This window comes from Rhinatrema bivittatum, chromosome 1, assembly GCF_901001135.1.
Source record: "Rhinatrema bivittatum chromosome 1, aRhiBiv1.1, whole genome shotgun sequence".
In the NCBI taxonomy this organism is placed as follows: Eukaryota; Metazoa; Chordata; class Amphibia; order Gymnophiona; family Rhinatrematidae; genus Rhinatrema; species Rhinatrema bivittatum.
Window position 1 is genome coordinate 295479051 of NC_042615.1, and position 16815 is coordinate 295495865.

General features: G+C 42.4%; 1 protein-coding gene across 4 annotated transcripts in view; it reads left to right on the plus strand.

The window, feature by feature from the left end:
• Positions 1–16815, plus strand: part of MCUB (mitochondrial calcium uniporter dominant negative beta subunit) — a 187048-nt gene that overhangs the window by 144976 nt on the left and 25257 nt on the right. For all 4 annotated transcript variants that reach the window (XM_029596603.1, XM_029596610.1, XM_029596582.1 and 1 more), the window contains 3 exons: positions 12229–12333; positions 13266–13426; positions 16588–16791. In XM_029596603.1, coding sequence (XP_029452463.1) covers positions 12229–12333; positions 13266–13426; positions 16588–16791 — 470 coding nt within the window. The remainder of the gene's footprint in view (positions 1–12228; positions 12334–13265; positions 13427–16587; positions 16792–16815) is intronic.

The window sequence follows — 16815 nt, forward strand, 5'->3', positions numbered from 1 at the left end:
ACTATTCACAGTACATGGAAATCTTCCATAATAGAGTGGTGCTGCACACTCACTCAGCTTCTCCCGAAGATTATCTCTGCTTTCCATATTAATCAATCCATTGTGTTACCTATCTTCTTCCCAAGACCGCAAGCACATGAAGGAGAAAAGACCCTTCATACCTTAGATTGCAAGAGACTTTAGCCTACTACAAGAACTCCCATCGCTGAGCTTCACAGCTCTTCATATTGTGCAATACTACTTGGCAAAGCAGTTTGCAAAAATGCAGTCCATTGTCAAAATGGATAGTGGACTGCATTCAGCACTGCTACACATCAGCAGGCTTGCAAATCACAGACTGTCAAAACTCAAGTGAGGGGCTTTGGCCTCTTTGTCGCATATCTCCAAGAAGTTTCTCTCAAAGACATTTGCAAAGCTGCAATTTGGTTGTCCACTCACATCTTCACATCCCATTACTGTCTGGACAATCTCTCATGAACTGACTACATTTGTACAGGCAATTTTGCACAACCTGTTTTCGCAGTAGTCTACTCTCTATGGTTGAGTCTGGGTTGCTTATTCAGTAAACACACTGACTGTTTATCAACATAAAAGGCAAGTTCACTTACTGCAAATGGTGTTTTCCGTAGATGATAGGATAAATTAGCCATGGTATACCCAACCACCTTCCTGGGAAGTCAACTACCTAGCCTAAACTAAGCTCTGTTATCAACTGAAGAGGTTCATGGGGAACTCCCACACATGCTCAGTAGATCTTAAAGTTCTACTAGCTAGGAGAGACTAGTCCATTTGGTGTCGCAGCATGAAATCACCCACATATCATGGCTAATCTTGCCATCTACAGAAAACAGTTTACAGTATGCAAGCTTGCTTTAGGATCCTGTGAATCCTCTTCCCTATTAGTGGACTTAATAGATGTGCTTCAATCATGTTGATCTGTTTTCTTAGTCTTGCTTGGTTCTTTAGATTTGATTTCTTAACATGTTTGTTTTTGTCTTCATATTAATATAATATTAAATAACTTAAAAAAAAAATCAAACACAGCATCAAGCTAGTCATGTATCCAGGTTGAACAGGTTGATCTCTATTGCAGAGTTAATTTTATAATTTCTTCATTATGACCTAATTGTGGGGCTGGCCAGATGGGTTAGTGATAGCGTTGGGTTCAATTCCTGGATCAGGTTTTATGCTTGCATGGGCCAGCCAGGGTTGGGGATGCTACAGAGGCAGTGCTCACAGCCATTGTGGAGGGAAGGGAGTCTCATTCAACATGCAGTGGTGAGACAGTGGCCGACTCTAAGACCCATTGTTTCAGTGTTTTGGAAGGAGCCCTAGTGCGTGATCCCGGGCTGAGGATTGTCGCTGCAGTGACTGATTTTAAAATAAGTAGTTAATGGGATATAAAATACGGGGAAAGCATGCCTGGGTAGTTGTGAATGAAGGCCCATGGTGCAAGATCCCAACTCTGGTTCCCACTGAGCTGGAAACCCCAAGGAGCAAGAGGAATCTACTGGATAAAAAGATCTAATTTTGCAACTGCTCAAAGTTACATGACTGCATGGCATTTAGAAAGATTCCTTATATTTAAAATGATAATATAGGCCTTAAATTTGTCTAACTTTGGTATCTATACTGGAGTTGCTAATTCACAGAAAATAGCAATTGGTGGGTAAATTAAATAGCAAGTTAATTTTGTTAAATAACTTGCTTATAGTGATTTGTTTAAAGTCTGATTTCCTCCAAATCATGGCTGTAATGAGATTCAAAGTAATGACAACATGGTTCCCTCACCTCTCATTGTTTCCTTTGTTGGATTATCCAATAGAAGTTCAGTGATTGGTCTATTTTGTCAGTGATTTTTATGGTTGTAATTAATTGTGATCCACCTTGAATGCCATCTGGCTTGTTAAAGAGCGGAATATAAATTTTAAATTCAAATTCATTCTGATTTACCAGAGAAAAATTATAGCAAGCATAGAAATTCCTCACATCAGGCTTGCATCGATTGGTCAGCATAACTTTTGTGTCGTGTCTGTGATCACCAGCTAGCACGCTGAAGAGTGGAAAGTGCACTGCCTGTAAATCCCTGTCTCTCAGGCACCCACCCACACACACAGGCTTTTCTCTTAATTTGATAATACATTAAAAGGATATTTACTTTTGTTTGGTTTAAAAGTGTACTGGTTGTGAACCAGACAACCCTAGGTGTGTTTCACTAATATGCTCTGTCTACAAAGTCCTGTCTCTCTGGCTTCCAGACCCCTCTTTCAATTGCCACAGAATGGGAGCCACCCTGGGATGGGGTCCCACAGCAGCCGTCTCACTCTATGGCCTCCGCAGGATAGGAACTGTGGTGGTCATCCTGCAGACCTCTTCCTCTTGTGTCGGGCATCCCTGATTGCGTGAGCCTGATTCTTAAATGGGTGGGCATGGCCATAGCCCATTTGTGGATATGCTACTTTTGTGGATTATGAACAGTAAATAGTGCAGTGACCCAGGGATCTGTACTGTAACTGGTGCTTTTTAATCTTCCCCTGTAAAAATCTCTAGCACTGTCTACAGTTGGGCAATAAGAGACATCTAATATGTTGTCAGTGTAGTTTATAGACAGGTTCCTTAAGTGTCTATATGCTTTCTGTTAGTTTTATTTTGTTAAGTAATTATTTATTGTTATCACTTTTGTTTGATTTTAAAAGTTATAGCTGTTATGGACCAGACAACCTGAGCAAAGCCGGCAGATTTTGCTAGTATATAGACAAATAAGATATTTGAAGGGATTTTTGCTTCATCTATTTTTCTCACTGTCTCCTTGTGGTACCTGAGAGTTAGTCTTCATGTGGGTGGGTGTCCTGAGTTAAAATGCCATGAATCAAAGGCAAGAATATCTGACATAAGAGCAATTTTCTTGGTCATAAAAAAGCATGCTAACATGGGGACTGTTGCTTTTGAAAATATTTTTTTTCTTTTCTGTTTCATCTCAGATTACTATTTGTTTTGGAATCAGGTATCCATTTCATTCTCCAGTGGATTTCTACTGTTAGTTAATGCCTGTTGAGACTGAAGCCATTTGACCAAGAGCAATTTTAGCCTTTGTAATGACCTCTAGGGTTAATGTCTCTAAATGGGATAGTTGTGCATATACCATGACAGGTCCAAGAAAACAAACCGGTAACCGATCCAATATGGCTAGCAGCAAAGAACAACTAGGTGGAATCGGTAAAAAGTGGACTTTATTGAAACTTGCCCGACTCTGGCCGAGTTTCCTCGGCCCCAGCAGGTATTTCCTCATTCTGAAAATGAATGGTCCAATTTTTGATTGAGGATCTTTTGGTTAAAATAGCCTTTTTCACCTCACTTTTTAACCATGCCTGCAATTGTTTGGCCTTCCTTCCACTTTCTTAATGGATGGAATACATCTGCACTGTGCTGCTAAGATGATTTTTTTTTAACAATTTCCATATCTGTTGCACACTCATAAACTTTATAGCTGCACCTTTCAGTTTGGTTTTTTTAAACTATTTTTCTCATTTTAACAAGGTTTCCCTTTTGAAAGTTTACTGAAAGAGCAGTGAATTTGCCTACTGTCCCCCTTCCTGTCATTAATTCAAATTTGATCATGTTATGATCACTATTGCCAAGCAGTCCCCACACCATTACCTCTCTCACCAAATCCTGTGCTCCACTGAGAAGCATATGATATCTGCAGGTTTCATATTATATGCGTGTATCTACTCTGCAACATATGTAATCTATGTAGGCTTATGTGCGAATACATGCAGTGCATTGAAACCACATACTTTTCCTACCTATTTTAAAAAATATACACTCTAATATATTTTACACATGAAAGTTAAGTAGAACTTACTCCTAAAACCCAACCAATTTTAAAACATGCGTGCGTAAGTGAAGACTATCAGTTTCCCCAGTTCTTCTTCAGATCATCGAGACTTTCCTGGTTCTTCGTACTGAACTCTCGCCGGTTCATCCAGACTTCCTGTTCAATCAGTACTACACATTAATCACATTTAATATCACTTACGACAGATAATTATCAGGTGTAAAAACAGATATGTTGGCAAATATGCACACAGAAGTGTCATTTAAAATGGCAAGTTACACATGTAAGTGTTGGCCCCACCGTGGATTGCTCAACCACTCCCTTTTTTTTTTTACACACTGTGGGGCCGATTTTAATTCCTACGCACGCGGGGTACATTTGTGCGCGCTACCCGGCGCACAAAAGTGTACACACGATTTTATAACATGTGCACGCTGCCACTCGCATGTTATAAAATTTGGGGTCTGCGCGCGCAAGGGGGTGCACAAATGTGCACCTTGCGCGCGCCGAGCCCAAGGGGAGCCCCGATGGCTTTCCCCGTTCCCTCCAAGGCCGCTCCGAAATCAGAGCGGCCACGGAGGGAACTTTGTTTTTGGATTTCCCCCCCCCCCCCCACCACCACGCCGGCTGGCCAGGTCCCGACACAGGCCACTGTGTCGGGGCACTCAGCCATGCCCCCGGACCGCCCATTTTAGCCAGTCCTGGGACATACGCATGTCCCGGGGCTTGCGCACGCCGCCGAGCCTATGCAAAATAGGCTCGGCGCGCGCAGGGGCAGATTTCCACAGGTTACGAGCATATGTTACACGCGTAGCCTTTGAAAATCTGCCCCTGTGTGCGCAAAAATGAAAATACACGCATATTTTCGACTTTTTTATAAAATACAGAACGTGCGAGTAGATGCTACTTTGAGCGCATATATGCTAAGTTTTGTGTGTGTAATGTCTTTGAAAAGGTTCCCCTTTATGCAAAGGTTATGTCAAATGATGTCTATACCCAATGATTCAGCAATTGTGGGATTGCAAATTCTGTTCAAACTCAGGCCTAGAGCCAAAGTGACATGAAATATGTAGACTTTCTCATCCAGTTCCATATAAACAGTTGTGGCGTAAAAACTTCCTGGTCTCTCTCTCTCTCTCCCCCCCCCCCCCCCCCAAGTGCTTTCCTGTAATTATATAATTGAAAGGAAGATTTTTTTTTCTTAGGTGGGAGCAATGGTCTCCCTATTAACTTGCCAGTTGGGTACTCTGAGTACAACATGTGCCTTTGGTCCCTGGAGAGGGCTTTGCAGCTGGCAAGTTAGAAAGGGCAGAGATTTTGCCAGTCAGAAAGGTATTAAGCTTAAAGAGGTGCCAGTTTCAAGGGCTAGTCATTTCCACCACAGATTTGGTTAGGCTTCATGGGGGACACATCAAACTCTAATCCAAAAAGCAGGGCCCTGTAGCCTCTAGCTAACCCTGTATAATGTTAGGACTTCTTGATTTCAGCTAGTATAAAACAGAGCAAATACCTTCCCCCACTGTTCTCAATAAACAGCCTCTTGAAGCTTGTCACTGCTACTCAGAAAGGTGTTGATTTATCACAGTAGACTGCACTATAAAGTCCGCTCAGATCCTTAAGTCATTTCCCCAGCCCTGCATTTGAGATTACTGTCAGGTAAGGACCAGCAGCTCTAAGTACAGGCAGCTGACATCCTAAATCAGGGTAACAGGCAGCATTGCTTACGCTGGACAGGGCTCAGGTTCTGCACGTGTTCTGCTTCGTTGCATTATTGACATCGCTGAATATTTTGCTCTTTTTCCTTTCAGTGCCGAAAGTGTCATTTGTTTTGCGAACATCTGTATGGTTTAATATATTTTAGGCTAAAACAGTCTGGATGGTTTTTTTTGTGCTGCCTTCAATTTAAAAATATGGATTTTTTTTTATTAAACATAAATCTCATGAATGGTATACATGAAATGGGTGATTTTTTTTTTTAATTGCAAAATTGATTTTGAACTCTTTAAAAATGTTGACCATCTCGTGAGACTCTGCACTTTATGTTCTTGTATAGAAAATAATTATCTAGACAGGTTTTGGTAGGGTGGTTATGTAAAACTGTAACCCATTTCTTGGGACTGCCGCTGCTTTGTAGGCAGCGAGCCAGGGTTCGTTTACCATTTAGTCACTGCCCATCATACCTCATGGATTTTGAGGGAGGTAGGGTTCTAATTATTTAAGGTTTACATTTGCTAATTTTCACTCCGTAAAATCAAGAATACAGTGAGAGCAACATGACTTAACTGAGCACACCGCAGCCAACACTACAGCTTCCTCATGCTAACTGCACAAAGGGAAACTAGCCACACCCAGATATAGTAGGTTTCAACACTTCAGCATATTGCAACCTTTTAAAGAAACGCTAACCATGGTGCTTTCCTCTTCCAAGTTAGGCAATAATCAATCTGCATCTTTTATTCTGACATCCTAAGTACAGTTAGTGAAGTCCCTGTAACCCCAGTCTGGCCCTACTTTTCCTGTTCTGGGGGGGGAGGGGAATCTTTTATCTTCCCCCTTAGCATTCCTCAAAAAAACGAAGCATTTAGCATGTCATCAAAAGAGGATACTGATAGTCTGACTGATGTGGGGACTGTCAAAAGATAAAGATGCTGTTGCAGTCATTTTCTAACTCTTCCTGAGTAATGAACAGGGAGTTTAGTGGTCTTATGGATGTTCTGCTACCTGATGTGCTTAATATTGAGATTTTTTCACCAGCCTCTTTCTTTCAGAAGAGCTGATATACTTGACAGTGGCAGCACTGGTTTGATTATCTTCTCCTGTAGTTTCTTTGCTACTTTCTCTGAGGAGCAGATAAGGAGTTCAGTGGTTGCTTGTTCCTAGGAGTCATTTACTACTCCCACTACTATTACTCCTCCTCCTCCTTCTCCTACTCCCACTACTACTACTACTGCTGCTGCTTGTTTTTAAGTGCTATTAGACATTTGCAGTGCTGTACAGACACAAATAAGAAACAGTCCCTGCCCTAAGGAACTTATAATTCAGTCAAGACACAAGTAAGAATTTGTGAGAAGTGTATTTATTGTAGAGTGGTTAGGATTTCAAAGCAACTTCAAAAAGATGAGTTTTTAAACTAGATTTGAATACGGCCAGAGGGGAGAGCATGATGAACCAACTAGAAAGTCCCTCATTTATTATTTTGTTTACTTATCTATTCAGTGTATTTATAATCATCCTCCCTGATTTTCATAAAGTTGTTGAAGGTGGTGTACAACATAAAAAAAACCCCCAACTCATTGCAAATGGCATACAACTAAAACGTTTTAAACCAAAACAATTCTATTCCAGGCATACGGTGCAGCAAGGTAGAAAGTGTAGTCAGGTATTGCTGGTGGAGAAGAGCACAGTTGAGAGTAATTTGCTTGATGAACAGAGTTCACGAAGAAGGGTATATAGAGAGAGAGAAGACAAGATGGGTAATGAGCTCCAGAACTGTATGCAGAAGTGGACTGGGATCCACAGTAGCGACTTGAGAATGTGGTTATAGCAGCATAGAAGGAAGATAAGTTGTGCAGCCAAATTTTGACTAGATTGCAGTGGAGAAAGACAGTTCAGCATGAAGAGTAAATTGCGGTAAACTAAGCATGAGGTGATAGGAGAGAAGATGAGCGTTTTGGTATCATGCTTAGCAAGAAAGAGAGAGATTTTAGCAGTGTCTGGTTATGTGAATCTTCTACCATATGATAAATTGCATCATCACTCTGGCATCTTCCTTGGAACCTCTTTGGAGAGTGTTTGAATTGTCACAATAATCAGGATCCAGGATTATTTGAAATCAAGGACAACAGTGATATATTAAAGTTTTCAGTTGAAGCAGGTATCGTCCATTGAAACATGGTCCTGTCATGACTTCTGTTTTATTTTGAACCGTTTATTTTATTTTTATGATGATTTTGTTCTTCCCCCTTTCTGATTTATTTACTGTATTTATTATTTAAATTGTTCTTTGATTATTTTGAGACATGTTATAAGTTTTCTGATATCTCAGTTTTCTGATTTGTTTCTACCACTTTGGCTTTGATTGGTTTACATCCTAGGATTTTATGAGAGCTCAGAGTTTCTGGTGGTACCACTGATGGATCCATTTGCGCAATCTGGACACAGGAGTGGTTCTAGGCTGGAGCTAGAGGAATGTTAAGGTGAATAGGGAGAGAGTTATAACTACTAGAAAAAAGAAAGTGATGTATGGTGGTTAGAGTACTGTGTCCACTTCTTGAGGCCATACCACTGAAAGCAAATAAGTAGAATGGATGCAGTTCAGAAAAGGGCTGTTAAAATGTTATGGGGTCTATACCAAAACCCGTATGAGATGAGGCTGATGGACCTAAATATGAGGAGAAGAGACTGGGGAGATATGTTAGAAAGATTCAAATACCTGAAGATATTAATGCATAAGAAGTAAATCTTTTTCTGTGGAAAGGAAGAGATTATGATACAGAGTTCCAAGGGATCTAGTTGGGAGCAACATCAGGAAATATTTTTTCATGAAAAGGGTGGTGGATGTGTGGAATGCATTCTTGAAGATGGAAGAGACTAAAATGGTAATAAACATAAAGAAGGCATGGAATAAACATAGAGGATCCTTACTGGAAATTTAAATGAGTTGGTGGAAGATGCATGATCTAGCCACACTGCAGGCCATTGGGATAGCCGGGTTGGTGTAGTTCACAGCTTCTCATCCACTGTACTGTGGCACACTGGTGTGTTGCAGCAAGATTCCTTCTCTGCTTGCAGTGGTCTCTCTTACAAGGATGGCTCTATAACGAGGTAGGGTAAAGGAGTGGCCTCAGGCGGCAATATTTTGGAGTGGCAAAAAGTGCCCCCAAAATGCTCCTCTGGCAGCCGCCTCATCTTGCTGCCACATAGCTAAAGACACGCCTGTTCGTTCCCCCCCCCCCCCCCCCACAGGCCAGAAAAGGAGCCTCATGTTGGCACACAAAAATGATGTGCTCGCAAGGCTGAAGAAGTGAAGAGGCCCAGTAGCCACTGGCTAAAAAATACAAGAGACTCCGCGGGCCATCACTGCAACCCAACCCGCCGGCAGTGAAAATGGATGGCCTCCTGGGCCACTAGCAGCAAAGAACAACGGTGTTCCCCTGGGCCGTCAGTGGAGCCCAACCCACCGGCAGAGAAGACTAGAGAGGCCCAGTGGCTGCTGGCAGCATGAGAAAATGAGACCTGGCTGCCTGCTGAGCTTAACCAGCCTGCAGACCAAAAAAAGAAAAAAAAGGGAGAGACAGCCTAATGACAGCAGTGTGAGTGAGGTAGAGGGAGATTGTGTTTGAGAGAACAAGTATGTATGAGAGAGCATCTGTGTGTGTGAGAGCATCTGTGTGTGTATATATATGAGAGCAGAAAGTTCCCCCCCTCCCGGTTCCCTGCACTAATCCATGGGAATCTCGGGATGACTGGCAATCAATATTTCCCAGTTATGGAAAGTGGGGATTTTTTTTCATCCTTATTAGTTTTAATTATTGGGTGGTGTTTAATGTGTCTGCTATTTTGAAATATTTTATTGATATTTAGGAAATTTTTTACAAGTTTTTAATTATTGGCTGTTATTCTATTCATCGGCTGTTTTGAAATATTCTTTTTTTATTAGTAGGTATTTACTGCTCTTCCTTGATTTTATTATTTTGAGGGATTAACCTGCACAGAGCAGTAGTTACAACCTTGAACACCTACTTGGGCAGACTGGATGGACCATTTTGGTCTTTATCTGCCATCATTTACTATGTTACTGTGTTGCTATGAACCTGTGTGTGAAAATCAATTTTCACTAGATTGCAGTGGAGAAAGACAGTTCAGCAGGTTGAAAGAAAACATATGAATTCCCCTTATACTTAATACAGCATTTACATGGGAATTTAAAAAAGAACAAATTGTAGAACTCTAGGCTTCAATATCAGAAATTGCCAACAGCATTTCTGAGTGTGTTTGGTGACAGGAAATACTCTCACTTGTAGATTTAAAAAAGACTCAAGATTTATACCTAAAGAACAGATGCAAGACCCAGTCTCTAGTGGTTACCTTCCTTCTTGAACCGGAGAAAGTGGCTGGGGAAATTTCCTCAGATAATGATTGCTCCAACATTGCTGATAAATTATCCATTTTTAAAGCAGGATCTTGTTGTAATAATAGTCGGGCCTCTTCTCATACTTGGTACATAAAAAGCTTTTTTGCTATAGGCGGTAAAGCTGGATCAGAGATTTTCAAAACTTCCAGGAACTATTTTTTGAGCATATCCTTTGGTGTGATCAGAGAACTTTTTGGAAAAATTATGAACCTTAAGTTCTGATTTCTAATTGTATTTTCAAGATTTTCCATTTTCAGAGACAATTGAGAATTCTCCTGAATTACAGAAGATTGTAAAGCCTTTAAGGATTCTATCTCCATCTTATTAAGAACAAATAAGTTCTCAGTTTGTAATTTAAATGCTTTCAAAGTAGATAGCCTGGCCCCGTATCCAGAACCTTGTGTTCTAATGGTTTATATTAAGATGATATAACTTTCCCAAGAGTTTCTGTGGCCTCCCAAATTGATTCTAATGTTATATGAGATGATATCGAAGCTGTGAGCCTCCAAACCTGGTTCTTGAGAGGGAATAGTCCTCGTTGCAGCTTCCATAGCTCTGTCTCCTTCCACAGCTCCCCGCTGAGGGATGATAGTGTCGAGAGCTTGATCCTCGGGGGCTGAGGCTAATCGCTCTGCCGATAGCGAGGAGTGAAGCCGTTGAGCCACTTCCACCCCATCAGGGGTTGATACTCTTGTTGTCGCAGGGTTCAGCGGGGGAATTTGAATGCCGGGGGAGAGGGTCGAAGAGAAAGGAGACAGCAAGCGTTTCCCTTTCTCGCTCCCCTCCTAGCGACTCAGACTCCGGTGGTTTTGACCCTCTGAGGACCTGTGCATCCATCGGTCCAGTTGAACTGGGGGGGGGGGGGGAGGGGCTGGTTCCATTGCCCTCTCCCTGATCCATTTCTTCCGTGAAGAGTGCGGCATAGCAGAAAAAAAGAAAACTGCCGGGACAGTGATAAACAGCACAGGTCAAACGTTAAACCACCATCTTGGCTTGACTCCTCCTCCCCAGGAGTATTGGGTTTTTATTGCAGTGCAGTAAACACCACCTGTATGAGCATCTCAGGGTAAAAGGGGGGTTTGGTCACTAATGGTTGTTTTTTTTGTTTGTTTTTTGTGTGCCTCTTATCGTATCCCCTTCTTCCTGTCCTCTTCAGTGATTCTTCCACATCTTTCTAATTTATCTAGGCATGTTGAATGTTTTGATTCCACTTCTAAGATTTGCTGCTTTTTGAATTTCCTCATCACCTCTGTGTTGCATGTTCTAGTGCAGGAGGGTCTCACTCCGGCCCTCAGGAGCCACAAACAGCCCTGATTTTCAGGACCTCCATAATGAATATGCATGACAGAGATTTGCATATCTCTCTCATGCATATTCATTGTGGAGGTCCTGAAAATCAGGGCTGTTTGTGGCTCCTGAGGGCCAGAGTGGGCAACCCCTGTTCCAGTGCATGCTCGCTCGCTCTCTGGTTTCTTAGTGGCTAACTCTGTATTAAGTTTGTATCTGGAGTTGGCTGAGGGTGAGCTGTCTACCCCTCGACTTTTTCCCGAGTTTTCTCCATAAAACGTAAATTCTTTTTCTTACCCCACCACTATTTCAGGGCAATTACTGAGGCAACACAGGTTCACCATGGCTGGGTAAGAGTTGAAAAGTAAGTCTTCTCTAGGTCTGAACCCTTCAGCATTGCTCTGTGACAGCAAAGGTCACCACTGAAGCGGTAGTTATCGTCCTTTCCCTCCCTCCACTAGTGCCCGAATACAAACGTGTTCAAGACGCACCCAGTCCTCGCTGGCCCTGCCGAACAGGAGATTCAGAACAAGGATATCCCACAGAACTATCCCATACTGTTGGATCTCAGCATTTATAAAGACCAAGAAATATACAATTTGCAGTTAATGTTCAGCATAGTTGCTGTAAGGTCTGAGTGTAGTTTGATATTCATGATTTTTCTGTGGAAAATGAGCACACAGTTCTGTGGGTCTGACTGCTCCCTGGCTTTCCTGTTGGAGTGAAGACAGATCTGCTGGTCAGAAAGCTGGGCTGTGATCCAGCTCTAATTGAACTGAAGTTAGCAACAAGAGAGAGAGAGTCTTAAAATAAGTGGCACTCTGTAGAATTTGCTCATTTTATTTACTGCCGGAGCCTTTAGTAAAGAATTGACTTTTTAAAATTTAGTGTACATTACTTTTTATCATCTTTTTAAAACAAAGGTGCTTTTTTTTTTTTTTTTTTTAAAGCAACCATGCTTCTCTTTCAGAGGGTACCAGAGTCTCTGCTGACACGCTGATGGATGTGCTGTTGAGGAATGACTTCAGACTAGTCATTAACAACATTACCTATGATGTTCAGCCCCCTCCCCGAGGTGAGCAACCACACAATAATTGTCCAGAAGAATAAGTATTGCAGGCACATCGTATATAGACACTGCTGGCCATGGGACCGACCTGTACATATCCAGAGCATATGTGTGTGTGTGTGTGAAGGAGAGACAGGAAAGCTTCGATGTTCTGAAGAAGACTCGACAAACTGAAATGATTATCATAGTTTCCTGTGTAATAGGACATATAAATGAATGTTTTACATTGACTGACTGATTTTTTTTTTTTCTCTCTTTTTCTTGGGGATGGAGAAAGATGCTCCTTTACAACACTGAGTCATTAGGTGCTGTTACTGCGTGCTGCCAGTGGCTCTTAGGTTTTTGCACCTATATGTGAGCACACTTATCGTGAGTGCTATGCAAAGCAACGGCTTGGGAAGTACAATCTGTGTATGTCCAGTCGGATTGCCCAGTTTGGCCTTTCCCAGTGATTTTAGCTGAGATACAAAGCTGCGTTTTTCAATCTTGCACAAAGGCTTAATTTGGCCACTAAGCAGCCTGGACTGTGATGGTACTGTAAGCAGGCGCCGTGGGACGGAGCAGAAGGGGATCACTTGGGACAGACATGGGGTGAACCTGCTCCTTGATGATCAACTGTCTGCCAAGAGGTGGCATGCCAGTAGGAATCTGTATGGGTTGAAATGGGAAGTTCCAATTAGAACCTCATGACATGTAGCAGACAATTCCAAAGAGAATAATAGCCAGAAAAAACAAAACTACCAGCCAAATGTTAGGGATTATCCTATCCACTGAAGTTAGGTCACTGTAGCTTCATAGGAGGCTAGCAAAATGTTGCAGGACACCAGCTGCACCCATTCTTGACTTTAGAGCAGCTGAGGCTGTCTGCTTGTGCTCTGTTTTATTTCAGGGATTAGACAGTCATTAACTGGCACTACTGTTGCTTTTTCTTTCTTCAGCTGAAATAAGCAGTGAGCATGTTACTGAGATGGATGATATAAAATCCTTGGTACATAGTCTGTATGCGACCCTGCACCTGGAAGACCACCAGCTCCAGAAAGAGCGCCAGTTACTGCAGAAACTGGACAGTCTGAAAGAAGAGCTGCAGCCACTCGAACATGTAGGTCTCTTTAGTTTTTGCTAAGCAGGCAGGGCTTGTAAACTTTATTAAATAATACAGCAGCATAGTCCTGAGTGCAAGTGTGCATTATATTGTGTAAAATGAATGCAAGGAACAGGTTGGGGGAGGGGAATGGAGCTCCTGGAGAAAATACCAGCATGCACCCCCTGGTAGTGTATTTGTATTGACCTGAAATCCTGTAAAAGTGGTGGTAGCCTAGCACAAGTATACTTTAAGCAATATTTGTGACATTTCCAGCCCCCTCTCCCTTATTTATTTCTTCTCACGTCTTCTCTTCCCGCCACCCCCCTCGCCTTCACATTCGCACAACTATACCCCCATGACCATGCCAGACAAGATCCTTCAATGTTCTTTACCATGTGCATCTATCCTCCTCCCTCCCCTCCTGTCCAGCCTTTCTCACCTCCGTAATATAACCAAGCTCTGCTGCTCCCCTGGAGCACAGTTCTCCCTCACAGTAATACACACTTCCACCCTTCTTATATGTGAAGTGTTCATTTCTTAGTAGTAAATAACACATCCACACAGAGGTTAGGAAATATTGCATTTGTGCATTCAGCTTATAAAATAAAACCTTATAATTAAAGCTCTGTGCAAGGTTTCATCTGCAGCCACAAAGCAAGTAAGCTCTGGCTTTACCAGCTTAGCAGTATTGTGTGAGCTCAAGTGGATTTTGGATTGCAATGGAAAAGACTTCTGTGGCTGAGATTAGGCATGGGTGCTACAGCTATATTAAAGCTTAAAATGCCAGACATGATATCAGAGCTGTGCAGTGTGCGACTCTCTGCAGAGGTGGTGAGAGCAGCTGCCCTGGTACCTGAGTGTCCTCTGCAGCACTGAGGCCACGCCACAAACCAGCCTCTCCGATCACCTCGGTGGAAAGTCACAATTGCTCACTTGGGATCTTTTGGTTAAAGTTTCCCCCCCTCTGGTGAAATGCAGTGAACAATCATCTACAGCCAGGAGCGACATCTTCACCGTGGTTTCAGACCAGTCCATGCAGTAAGTTTTTCTGAAATCCTGGCATTCTGGAAACACAAAAAAAGATAAGCTGAGCACGTGTTTTGAAAAGGCGTTTGGTGTTTGAATTAATATTTTTACTGAACACCAACAGCAAAACGTTTATAAGGATTTAGCTTTCTGACGGAAACCTTGGGCCTCTTGTGCCGTTACAGCGTAGGATGCTGCACCCTCATTAGCCTCACACTTTGGCGTGCACATAAAGGGGGGTTTTGTTTTAGAGCCATGAAGTTCAGCTCATCGAATAAAATATTAAAAGCAGAAGGGGGGGGGGATGAAAACAGCTTTCTAAGATAGGCGGTTTCATAAAACCACTATGGGGTTAATTGTAAAAACCCAGTGTGCACCAAAGCCGGGGAGATATGTGCGAAATTTGGGCCGGTGCCAATCACGCAGATTTTAAAAGCCGCCTGCGAGATGCATGCGCGCACAATTTTTTTAATTTTTTTTTTTTACTGAAAAAGGGACGGGGTGTGATCTGGGTGGGGCATGAGCTTTCAGGATATATGAATGAAACCAGCGCACAAGCACACACCACACAACTTTACCTCCGCTATGGGTGGCTTGTAAGTCTTAAAACAAAAAAAGCTAGGTTAGTCAGTTGGGTTTTGAGGGTAGGGGCTAACAGGGTAAAAGAGAGGCTATTTAACTAGGGGGGAGGGGGTTTAGAAAGTCCTATCCTTTACCTAGAAGAACTGGTAACAAACTAGGGAACCTGGTAATTGTCAGCGCGGGTGTCTACTAAAATCCCCCCACTTGTGTGGTAGAGGCGGCATTTGTGCACCCATGCGCGCCTCCACATAAAATTATGCACAAATGTACGCGCGTCAAGCCTATTTTATACCACGTGTGTATGCTATAAAAATGGTCGTGTCCTTTGGCACGAACCAGCATGTGCTTGTGCATGTGCATCCGCGCGGCTGTTTAAAATTTACCGTCTTTGATTAGCTTTCTCCTCCCGTAGCCTGTCATGTGGTATTGTCCAACACACAACAGAACCCAGGTCAACCTTCCTGGGCTTGCACACCTCCAACATTCTTATATTTGCAGGTCCAGGAAGGCTGACCTGGGTTCTGTTGTGTTGGCCAATAACCCGTGATAAACCTGGGCACAGCACCTCAGGTGTGCCATAACAAATGTGACCAACCTTGAGTGCCTGCAGCACTTGGGATGTGTGTTTTGAAATGCTGATTCTTACATGATGGGAAAATTTTATATTGGGCATTCACGGGCAGGTAGCAATATTCTGGATACCTGTTTTGCTTTTCTCTATAAAAATGAGGTGAAATGTGCACAGATTAACCTGCAGGAATTTTATTTATTTAAGATTTTTATAGACCGCACCCTACAAACAGTGTTGATCAGAGCAGTTTACAATATAACATTCACAATGTTAGACAATAAAACTTAAGACGATTGAAAAATAATAAAATCATCAGACAGTATACCAACTTAAAATATACAAAATGTATGGAAAAGGAAAAAAAAGAAAAAACATTTACTTCCGGACATGCCTCAGTATATTAATCTATGTTGACGGAAACCTTTTTATCCTGTGTCACCAAAAGCTGTTTTAAAAATGTTTTGTAAACTCTTTAATTTTAGGCATTAAGTGGAGAAAGTCAGGTAAAGCATTCCAGGGAATTGTCATTTGTCCCCCCAATTGCCGTTTTTCAGTATAAATTTGTTTTGGTGGTTTTACGGCATGCTGCCTGGGCACTCCCTTACATCTGTTCTTACTGCTGCAGATGTCAGCCGGAGCCTCTCCAACTCCTTGCTATGTGCTGTGACGTTAAGGAGAAAATTGTACAAATGCAAATAGTCTAATTCCAATCTGTACCACCACAATTTACTGAAGATCAGATGATGCTTGCCTCTGGCACAAGTTGGGGCAAACAGAGGGGGTTGTAGTGGTTACAGCTAGGTAATGTAACATCTGAGCCATGCACCGGAAAATGGCTGTCCACAGTCGCAGATTACTGACTGACAAATCCCAGCACAGTTTTTTGTTGTGTAGTTTAAATCTTACCGTGAGCCGTTTCTTGTATTTCTAAGTGCAACAGAAAACCTTGATGACGAAGAGCAGTAAAATGTTGGCATTTGTGGTTATTTCTTCTTAGGTGAAGGCTGGGCTTGTAAGAACTGCAGATGCAAAGAGCACCAGACTTCTCTGGGTTGGCTTAGCTCTAATGTCCACTCAGGGTGGAGCTCTGGCCTGGCTGACGTGGTGGGTCTACTCCTGGGATATAATGGAACCTGTAACGTACTTCATCACCTACGGAAGCGCCATGGCATTCTACGCCTACTTTGTTCTCACCAGACAGGTAAGGCCACCCATGTAGACTCAG